Source organism: Nuphar pumila, chromosome 14 (assembly GCF_984573655.1).
Source record: "Nuphar pumila chromosome 14, dmNupPumi1.hap1.1, whole genome shotgun sequence".
Classification (NCBI taxonomy): domain Eukaryota; kingdom Viridiplantae; phylum Streptophyta; class Magnoliopsida; order Nymphaeales; family Nymphaeaceae; genus Nuphar; species Nuphar pumila.
The window spans coordinates 36,911,925-36,923,022 of NC_143262.1; the positions used below are offsets into that span (position 1 = coordinate 36,911,925).

General features: G+C 37.3%; 1 protein-coding gene across 1 annotated transcript in view; it reads right to left on the reverse strand.

Moving 5' to 3' along the window:
• LOC149816766 (DNA-directed RNA polymerases IV and V subunit 2-like) overlaps window positions 1-10,701 on the reverse strand; it is a 93,931-nt gene extending 83,230 nt beyond the window's left edge. Inside the window, exons 1-3 of the mRNA XM_089987701.1 lie at window positions 10,461-10,701; window positions 8,906-9,391; window positions 6,700-6,912 (exon numbers count right to left, since the gene is read on the reverse strand). Of these exons, the coding sequence (XP_089843827.1) occupies window positions 6,700-6,912; window positions 8,906-9,391; window positions 10,461-10,469 (708 nt within the window). The 5' untranslated portion in view covers window positions 10,470-10,701. The remainder of the gene's footprint in view (window positions 1-6,699; window positions 6,913-8,905; window positions 9,392-10,460) is intronic.
• Between the last annotated feature and the right edge of the window lie 397 nt (window positions 10,702-11,098).

Consider the following 11,098-nt stretch of genomic DNA (forward strand, 5'->3'; position numbering starts at 1 on the left):
AGTTACAAGTATTTACAAGTATGTCCAATACATGTTGGACATGTTACACATATGTAGTTTGGATTTGGATCCGGATCCAAACTTAAATACAAATATAAATACAAACACACGGATATCTGCCCTGTCTAATAGTCACCCTCAAGTTATGCATGATTTTGAATCATGGACAACTTGCTCTTTAAGAACCAAAAATGGCACTTTGTGAGTCCCTTAGTGAACAAATCAGTCACTTGGTCTTCTGTTCTAACATAATGAGGCTCAATCTCTTTTTCCTCAATGTGCTTGGTCTTGCTGTGATGAATAGGATTAAGAGATATTTGAATAGTACTTTGGTTGTCACAAAGGAGAAAGCAACTAGCAATCGGCTCCTTTAACTCTGTTAACAAATGTCTAGTCCATGTTACTTCTGTCGTAGCAGCAGCCATCGCCCAGTATTCGGCTTCCGTACTAGATCTAGCGACTGCCTTCTGTTTTCTACTACTCCAGGAAACAAGATTGGCACCAATGAAAACACCATAACCTGAAACTGACTTTCGATCATCAGGGTCTTCAGCCCGTCGGTCTGCATCTGAATAAGCAATGATGTCATGAGCAGTGTTTATGGATCTGCTTTTGGTGTACAAAAGTCCATCTCCAACAGTACTCTTCAAGTACCTCAATATCTTTTTTCCTGCATCCATGTGTCTCGTCCTTGGCTCATGCATGAATTGAGAAACTTGATTGACTGAATATGTGATATCAGGCCCGGTAAATGTAAGATACTGAAGCATCCCCACTAAACTCCGATATTTGGTGGGATCACGATACAAGTCTCTGTCTTGTGTACTTAATTTCTGGTAGAGCAAACTAGGAGTAGCAAGAGGTTTGCAACCCTTCATTCCAGCTTTTTCTAACAGATCCAGGGTGTATTTATGCCGGGTCAAAGTAAGCTTATTTCCTTGATTATCCACCTCTACTCCAAGGAAGTATTGAAGGTTTCCAAGGTCCTTCATTTTGAATATTTGACTCAAAAGATCTTTAGTCTCTTGAACATGGTTCTCACTACTTCCTGTAATAATTATATCATTAACATATATCAACAAGAAGGTAGTAAACTCCTTACCTCGAAGAATAAAAAGAGAATGATTCAATTGCGATCGATAAAAACCATGTCTTTGAATTTCTAGGGAGAAACTTTCAAACCAAGATCGAGACGCTTGTTTCAGGTCATAGAGTGCTCGATTTAATTTGCAGACACACTCCTTTGAATCTCCTTCTGGCGGCTGCTCTATGTATACTTCTTCCTTCAAATCCCCATGAAAAAAAACATTTTTCACATCTAGCTGACTTATTCTCCAACCATAATCTGCAGCCAATGAAAGAACAATGCAAATTGTGCCCATTTTCACGACTGGACTAAAAGTTTCGTCAGAATCCTGTCCAAATTCTTGGGTGAATCCCTTTGCTACGAGACGAGCTTTGTATCGCTCAATACTCTCATTCGGTTTGTATTTGATCTTGTAAACCCATCGCGACCCAACAACATTCTTATCTGAAGGTCGAGGAACAATTGTCCATGTTTGACATTGGTACAAAGCTTCCATCTCTTTATTCATGACTTGAATCCATTTTTTGGAGTTAATAGCTTGATGAAAATGTCTAGGCTCAGTCTCTTTCTCAATCTGTGACAAAAATAGTTGAATATCCATGGTGAAATTCTCATAACTAACCCACCTTTCAATAAGATGCCGGACTCTTTCTGATCGACTGATCGAAAGTGCCATTGTAGTTGAAACTAGAGAAGTGGTGTCATTGGGCGAATAAGACGTAAGAGCTTCTTGTTCAATATCATTCGGGGTCAAGAGGGAGCCCCTCTCTCTTCTCCTATAAACCTGCCTAGCAAACTTATTAATCTCTAGAGGATTTTCTATTTCAAGCTCCTGCATTCCATTGTTTTCATCTTGACAGGATATCCCTTGAGCACAGGAGGAAGAGCACTCGTAGTTTGTTTCAGAAAATAGCTTTGCACTAAGCCATGGATCATAAAAGAGCACATTCATATTGGTTTGGGCTGAAACATATTCTCCATCTCCAAAATCATTTTCATCAAAAACTACATTTCTAAATATCTTGATTCGCCTGTTGTCAGGATCATAACATCTATACCCCTTATGATGACATGCATATCCAGCAAATCTGCACTTTGATGCATCTATTCTCCATCTGAAATTTGTTTCGCAGAGAAGAGTCAATATGAACATAACACATGCGGCCAAAAGTTTTTAGTTCATCATAATTAGGATGTTTTCCAAATAAAACGAAATAGGGTGATTTATTTTCTAAAATCTTCATGGGCAGTCGATTAATAATGTGAACGGCAGAATGAAAAGCCTTTGTCCATAATCCTATAGGAACATGACTTCTCTGCATCATGCTCATAGCGCTCTCTACAATGTGACGGTGTTTCCGTTCTGCAACCCCATTCTGTTGAGGCATATGCAGGCAAGATACTCTACGATTGATTCCACTATCTTGGAGATAATTGATAAATTCCCTAGAGGAGTATTTCCCCACCATCACATTGAAAATGTAAAATATTACAAGAGAAATGGGCTTTAATAAACGCATGAAAACGACAAAAAATAGGAAAGACTTCTGTTTTATTCTTCATGAAATGTATCCCAGTGAAACGAGAGAAATTATCGATAAAGATAACATAATATTTGCTGGCAGAATTTGAAAAATCAGGGGCTAGCCCCCACACATCAGAACAATCGATTTCAAAAGGCCTTGAAGCTCTCTCATTTATTGAATGGAAAGGAAGAACATGATTCTTACACAGTTGACAACTAGAACATATTTTATCATCTAATCTAAGATTCAAGCTAGATTCAGGAATAAGCTCATTAGATACCAGTCGTTCAACAAAGACTCGACTACAATGACCAAGACGTGAATGCCAAGAATCAGGCTTATTACATGAAGGTTCCAAACTAAAAACACCAATACTCTTTGACGACATAAACTAAGGAGATGACTTCAAGGTAGGTCGGACACAGGTAGAAGGATCCTCTTGGAAGACATACATATTTTCACGGCGTTCCCCTCTAGCGAACGTCTCCTTCGTTTGTAGATCCTTAACATAAACAAAAGATGGAGTAAATTCAACAGAAGAATTGGTATGAGCAACAAGCTTAAAAACTGAAACGATATTTTTCTTGATATCTGGGGCATGTAGGACATTTGAAAGATGGAGCGGGAAATTAGACAAGAGAACAGAAACATTTTCAACGGGAGTAATGGGATGGTGTAACCCATCTCCAGTGACTGTTACTTTTTCCAAAATAGGGAGATAAAGTAGATAATTTGTGAGTAGCTGCCCCTGAATCAATGTACCACACTTCTTTATCATCTTGCTTCAGATCAAGGTCAGACAACATGGCCAAGAGGAGCTCGTTCACATCTCCACCCAACTTTGACGAGTTCTCCTTTTGTCCTGACGAGCTCTCTCCCTTTTGGAACTTTCCTTTATTCGGTGGATTGTGCCAACAATTGGCTTTGATGTGACCGCTCTTGTTACATAGGTAACATGTGGGTACATTTTTCACATTAAAAATGGGTGTAACATTCGGGGTAGGCAGCAACCCACACCCCCCTTGAGTACTTCGCTCGCATCTTCTACCATCACCAAAATTGCTATCCCCATGTCCCTGACCAAAGGAAACGCCAGTAGCAAGAACCTGTCCACCATTCTCATGTGACATCCCCTTCAAAGTCATCTCATATTGAAGTAATTTTGCTTGCAAGTCCTCAAACGACGGTAAGTCTGGTAGACATAACAATGAGGTCGAAAGGACATGAAAATCCGACCCCAATCCATTTAGGGTTTGCCTGACTTTGACTTTATCTATCACTTCATACCCTACAACTACTAGTTGATCACTGATGCTCTTGACCTTGTTTAAGTACTCCATGACAGACATGGAACCCTTGGTAAGAAGTTGAAATTCGCACTGAAGGAATGAAATTCTAGCCTCTGATATCTGAGAATATGTTTTCACTAGCCTGTCCCACAGTTCTTTTGCCGAACACTCATCCGGAATTCCCACCAATACCTCTTGAGAGAGAATAGAGATGATAAAAGAAACTACAGCTTGATCATGCTTCGTCCAATTCTCGTATTGGGGATTTGGCATTTGTCGTATAAAATCAACCTCATTTTCATCCTTAGTTTCTTGTATGATAAATTCTGGAGGGGCTCGGATTGATCCATTTAGGTGTCCAGAAAGACCTTGACTCTTAATGAATAGAATAATTTGTCTTTTCCAGGTCAAGAAATTTGAATTGGCAAGTTTTTTAGAAATAAGTTGGCCAAGAAAATTAGATGAGAGAAATGATTGAGAAGAAGAATCCATGACTGAAAACAGAAAGACAATATTGACGTATGCAATCAATATGTAAAGTTTTGCAGATCACGATGCAACAAAATGAGGCTGGTCTCCTTTTTTTTTTAAATAACTAGGAGAAAGCACAAGCCAAAAACAATCTGATCTGATTAGACAGCAGGTCTAATCTGATTTCATCAAGGGAGTGTAAACTGTGAATTTTTATATGAAATTGCACACAGCAATAATAAAAAACAGATGAATGGCAAGTCTACAGACTTGTATACACAGATGAAGTCGAATATTATGTAAAGAAATCAGATCTGAAAGTTTGAGACTTCATATCTGATTATACCAAGTGGCCGGTTGACAAGACTGATGACATATGTCTGAAAAAATAATCAGATCTGTTCATACACAGATCTGTTATTATAAACAGAAAAAGGGATTATGACCAGATGTCAGATCTGATACACAGATCTGGGAAACGTCAGATCTGATACACAGATCGGACGAATAAATCTGATATGCACAGATCGGCTGTTACAGAAAGGAAGAAATAAGAATGTCGCAAAAAGAAAAACTGAATTGACGCAAACCCAAATCAGTTTCAGAAATATTTGACGCAAAATATGAAAATAAGCAGAAAAGAATAAAGATCTGAATGAAAAGATTAGAAGAAGGATCTAGAGAAGAAATAAGGAGAATCAAAAGAATAGAGGCCAGAAAAAAAATTTAGAGATGAAACAAGAGGTTGCAGAAGAGAAAAAGGTTTAGAAAAGAGATAAGAGGGAGAAGAAGATCTTTAGAGAGACACCTACTGGAAGCTTTTAGCCCTGGGATCAGATCCGCTCTGATACCATGTTAGAATTCTTCAAAGTCGACATCCAAGAAGCTGCAAAGAGGAAAGGGAAATAAGGCTGCAACTAATCACGTTTTTCCATAGTGAAAAAATTGTGATCTCTTCCTTTTAATATATGAAACAAAACCTAATACATGATTTTTACAAGTAACCCTAATAAGTTACAAGTATTTACAAGTATGTCCAATACATGCTGGACATGTTACACATATATAGTTTGGATCCGGATTCGGATCCAAACTTAAATACAAATACAAATACAAACACACGGATATCTGCCCTGTCTAATGTATAGTGCATGCTAGAAGAAGATGTTCTTTCTTATTACGCATAAGACCAGATCTTGAACGGGTGTATGGATGAAAAAAATAACAGAAGACCATATAAAAGTGTTGAACTATGTCAAGAACTTCACAAAGGCAAAAAAACAGAAAACAAAAAGAATCAGCAAAAAAAGCGTCATGGGCTGACATTTTGAAGTGCTTGCTTGCTAGCTTCCATCTTCCATCGATTCTGAAACACAAAGGAAAGAACAAGAAAAATTACAGACCCTTGAGTTGCTTGCTGGACTTGGTATCCTATGAAAGTGGCTTTTTTTTAGAGAATCTTAATATGAAAGTGATAGAAGTCAAATCTTGATTGCTAGGTTGAGAATAAGTGAATAATAACCATATAGTATTTTAGACATGAAAACATAAATAGAGGTTAGAAACCAAAAGGGTATGAAAGAAAAATAAAGGACATAACAACTAAAAAGCAAAAACAATGGGCATAGATACATAGATACAGATAAAGGGACCCTTTTTTTGCATTTTGGGATAGCACGGCAGTGATCAAGACATTATTGTGATAATATATTTAAGAACTCAAATCTAGTAATCCACCAAAATGTCAGCAAAAATATTATGACACCTTAAAACTAGGAGTTACACTTATGACAGAGAGCTTCGTCCACGCCAAGCACAAATGGAAGCAAATATCTGGACAATGATGACTAACACGACACGTCATTGAGCCAATTACAGTTAAATTATACCAGTTAGATAGATAAATTTTATACACTTGGATAAATGGGAATTTCAATCTAAGCACATGATGTTGCAAAGAAAGAGGACAATTCTGAATTTAGCTTTGGCAACAGCAGCAGTAGAAGCGTGCATTGAGATGGCTGAGAGCATAACTGCACCTTACTTAAGCACATAACATATCAGAACAAACTATACATAATATGCATAACAAAAATGTCAGAAAATACAATCAGATAATGAGAAGCATAAAGAGTACAAGCACACTAAATGCCTCAGTGACTGGTTGAGTGAACCAGCCATCATTTTCATAATAACTAATACATGATCAAAATGTTCATAGCTTAAAGTGTATTTGGACAAATGGATAACTAATACAATGTATCTCAATAGATCTACAGGGCAGTAATACCCAGAAACAAAAGATAGATCTTGAGTAGAAACTGACCTTTTCTGATCCCTTGATGACAAAATAACCTCCATAATCAAAAGCACAGTCTCCTTTCTCAAGTCCATGGAGGCAGCAAAGACTTGACTTTACCATCACAGGAACTCTGCCAATCAGAACATCACATGTCTTCTCACTAATAACATTCACGTCAATGTATTGTTCTTTTCCAGTTTTGCATTTTTCACTTCTCTTAACTTCTTCTTCATAAACCTGTCAATGGAAATTTCAAAACAAGAAAAGGAGAAGTTGTGAAGTACATTAAAGGAAGAACTAAAAAACATAAATCTGAAATGGCACATTTAGACTTGAACACAGTTGTCATCAAATTTCCAAAAAGATTTCGACAAAGACCTTAAATTTCTTAGTGTTGAGATGAAAACGGTCAAAAGATATGCTTATGCACATTAAGATTGACTATGGACTATGGAGTATGGAATGATTAGCACTGCAGTACAAAGTCATGAAAGCAGCAAACACCATGAGGATAACAGAAACAGAAGAGAAAAAAGAGGAAGAGAGGGGAGAGGAGGGGGAGGGGGAAAAAGTCATGAAGTATGGGGACTTATGTCCAAAAATAAAATAAAAAATAAAAGATAAAAATAAAAGCTCCTTATCTCCAATCAATTTCAATGTCTGAACCAGGTCATTTTCCCTTGGCAAGCCACTGAATCTGTGCTTGAATTCACAGTCCTTAATAACAGTGCAGGTCTAGACCCGGATATTTCACCAGCACTCTGTTCCTTGGGAATAAGAATCAGATTTCATCTGTTTAACTCTCAGTACACCCCCTTACGTAAAATTCCACCAACATATCTATAATGTCTTTCTCACAGATGTCCGACATCAGCAGAAAAACTCGTCTGGACAATCTTTTGGGTGCTGGGGTCAACTTAATAAAACCAAAAAGAGTTCCTGGCACTTCATCAGCCAAGAAAGGGGTGCCCTCATTTCATCTGACTGTCCGATTGAAAGGCAGATTTAATAGATGAAAAGAATTAGACAGCCTTCGTTTATGCTGGAAATAGTCCACCATATCAAATTTTAACTAGAAGGCATTTCCAAATTCCCTTAGTTTTGTTTTCATACAACTCTTTCCCCCTTCTTCTGAAGTTCCAACTAAAATATGAGTGCATGTTATACAATAATGTGCCCACAATAGAGGAGAAAATACCAGGAACTATTTCAAGAAAAAAGGAAACCATGAATGATAAAAGTGATAGAGATCCCAGATTCAAAAAAGCACCGGTTCAATCTTGAAGTATGGAAGCAAGCAAGAAAGAGAAAGAACTTGCAAGGCTGCTACAATAAAAAGGTCAAAATTTCCACAATCATTAACGGAAAACCAAATCAATGATAATTTTCTAGCTAATACTCACATGGAAAATAGACTACTGCATATATCTGGACAAATGCAGGCCCCAAATTTCTAGACAAATTTAGTAAGAAATATCAGACATCAGTGTTTCCTGGATTACAACAATTTAGGGAGAATTTTACAACTCATACCAGGGTTTTTTTAGTTAATCAATACATTCATCTATGGTACTGGAACTGGCTCATGCTATCATGGAGTCAAGAAACAAAGGAGAAATTTAACACCACAATCACCAAACATAGCGGAACATCCTACATGGACAACAATATCGTAGAAATAACCAACTTTTTATACTTCCCTAAAGATCCACAATTTTCTCGTCATTTAAAAGTATAAAAATGTCTAGGTAAAAGAACCGCCAAATCCAGTTCAGAAGTCTCGATGAAAAGATTACATTAGTGATTATCACAGGCATTCATCATAGTCTTGCTGAACACATAGAGAGAGAGAATATCCCACCAGTTTCCAAATGCATGAAAACTATAGATCAACTTCACGACAATCTAAGAATTAAATAAACTCCAAAATTTAACTGAAACAAACATCAAAAATAAATTAACTCGAAGGATTATACTTTTACAATTCTGATGATTATGCTGTTTCCTTAAATATAGGTGTGATTTCTAAAATGATAAAGTCGTGACTTAGATGATCACAAAGAAATAGAAAAAATGCAATCACATGTGTTTAAGATATCCTTGCTTTTCTTTCTTAACCAAAATATTGGGTAGAGAAATAAAGTTCACATTTCAAAATGACGCATGAGGATGAGAACTGATAAAAGAAACCCAGTCTTACCAAGATGAACAAAAAAGAAACACAACTTACCTTAACATAGACTTCAGCATGAATACGGGATGAATATGTCAGGTTTTGCAGCCGTGCTTGGCTTGGAGTTAGAGGCAAACTGTTCCCTTGTTCGTCACAAAATGAAGGTTTGTCAATCCTAACATTTCCAAACTTCACCAATGCATGTCGCCAACCACCTAATCCTTTTCTCGATGGATTGTAATCGGGAGAAACACGAAAATCACCAAGAGAATCAAAAAGCCTGTGTATCCCATGATTAACAAATTCATTGAAAGAATTCAGTTGATGGCTTATGAGACCCCATTCATTAAAAAAGGACACTGTTGCATCCTTTAAAAACTTACGCAGTTCCTCCTTACTCAAGTCACACTTGGGTAAAGAAGGAATGCTTGCTTTGGGACTACATTCAGATGTTTCCAATACATCCAGTGGATGATTTTCTTCCAAATCATCAGTTACGTTTATGATTCCCACACTGTCAGTGTCCATCTCGCTGTTATCCATCTGTAAAGTCACGCAAGGCACATATCAGCAGGAAAACTTACCACATAATGGCTGCAAACAACTGGAAGAACAAGAATGAGCAAAAAACAAAAGATCTATAGAACACTGGAAGTTTCTTTTCAGCAAGTTTGAAACAAATAGGCCCATATAACAGGCAAAGAAATGCTTCAAATCCCAAGGACTGTTTCTTTGGTAGATTTGAAGGTGTAACTAGGTGCTCTTATGAAAACCAGCAGGCCCACAGAACGAGAAATATTTGAAGAGAGGTCCCATATCAAAAAGCAACAAAGACTACCAAAACGTTCACTAATCCTGCGTGCATGTCTAGTAGTGCAATATCAAGAAACTACTTTAGGAAATTAAGCACAAAAAGATATGTCCATAAAACCATGTACCCAAAGTGCTCTTCTGGGTACATGGTGTCTGCCAATTTGTCCATGTAACAAAGCATCTTTAAGTTCCAGGATGGCTTTGCAGTTTGCTCTTTATTGCTTCCACACAAGTACCATGCATGCAAGGGCTGAAATTGTTACTTGAAGGAAATGGCGGAACATGGTTCACATAATCCCACACAGAGGAGGGACACAAGAGTGTGGGTGCACGCACACGCACGCACAAATACGAGAGAGAGAGAGAGAGAGATTGCAAAAATCAAAGTAGCAGGAGCATCATATTTCAGAAGGAGCTACTTTCATGCGTTTAATCTACATTCTGATCGAGCCATTTGTATGCATTGCTTCTACATTCCACTTTTTTCAGCAAGCCAATGAGACATTTTACGCCATTCACCATCAATGCCAAGTACCTATTCTTAGCATTTTTTTTTACCAAACAACCACCCCGCCATCACTGAAAACTTCTTGCCATCAAAAACACCAAATCTCACAGCAAGAAAAAAAAAAGGACCGCAGGCAGAACTACAGGAAGGTCGTTCCTGAAGCTCTTAGCTTTGATACCAAAAGACAACCCCCAATAGCAGAAATATCCACAAATAACTGAAAATAAGTACTTTATTTTTAAGAAAATCAGGCAAAGTAACAACAATGCAAGTAAATAACTAAAATACAACCATTCTCATAACTCTGACTCCCTCTTTCTCCTCTCTTCTGTATATAGAGCGAGAGAGATAAAAATCATGCTGATAACTCGCATGAACCACTCAAAGAGTCAAAACCCTAACCCGTTCCACAATGAAGAATATAACCCACAATTTCCAGAGAATTCAGACTAAAAAAACCCAAAAAAGGCCACAGTGCAGAGGAAGGGAAGAAGAAACCCCTCACCCTTTCCCCCTTCTTATTCTTATTCTTATTCTTTTCTTAGCAAGAAGAGTGTCGTTCTCTCTCCTTTGGCTCAGTTGACGTACAAATGCTATGTGCTGGCAGTGCGCTTGTTTTTTCCCTTTTTTCAATTTACTCGATTTATTTTTGGACGCATTCACGTTTCGATACGAAAATAAACTTTTGCATAAGAGAAGTTTTGATATGATAATGATTTTTTTTTCAAACTACGTTTGAAAGATTTTTTTCAAACTACGTTTTATAGGAAACGAAAGTTTTGCCTTTATGAAGAGTTTTTTTTTGGTGAGATGAACGGTGGAGAGTGTAAAAATAAAATTTATCTTGGTAAGAAACATTCCTCCATCCCTAGTTTACAATCAAAAGTGTAACCTTTTAGAAAAATGCTTAGTGTGGCAACAGAAAAAAC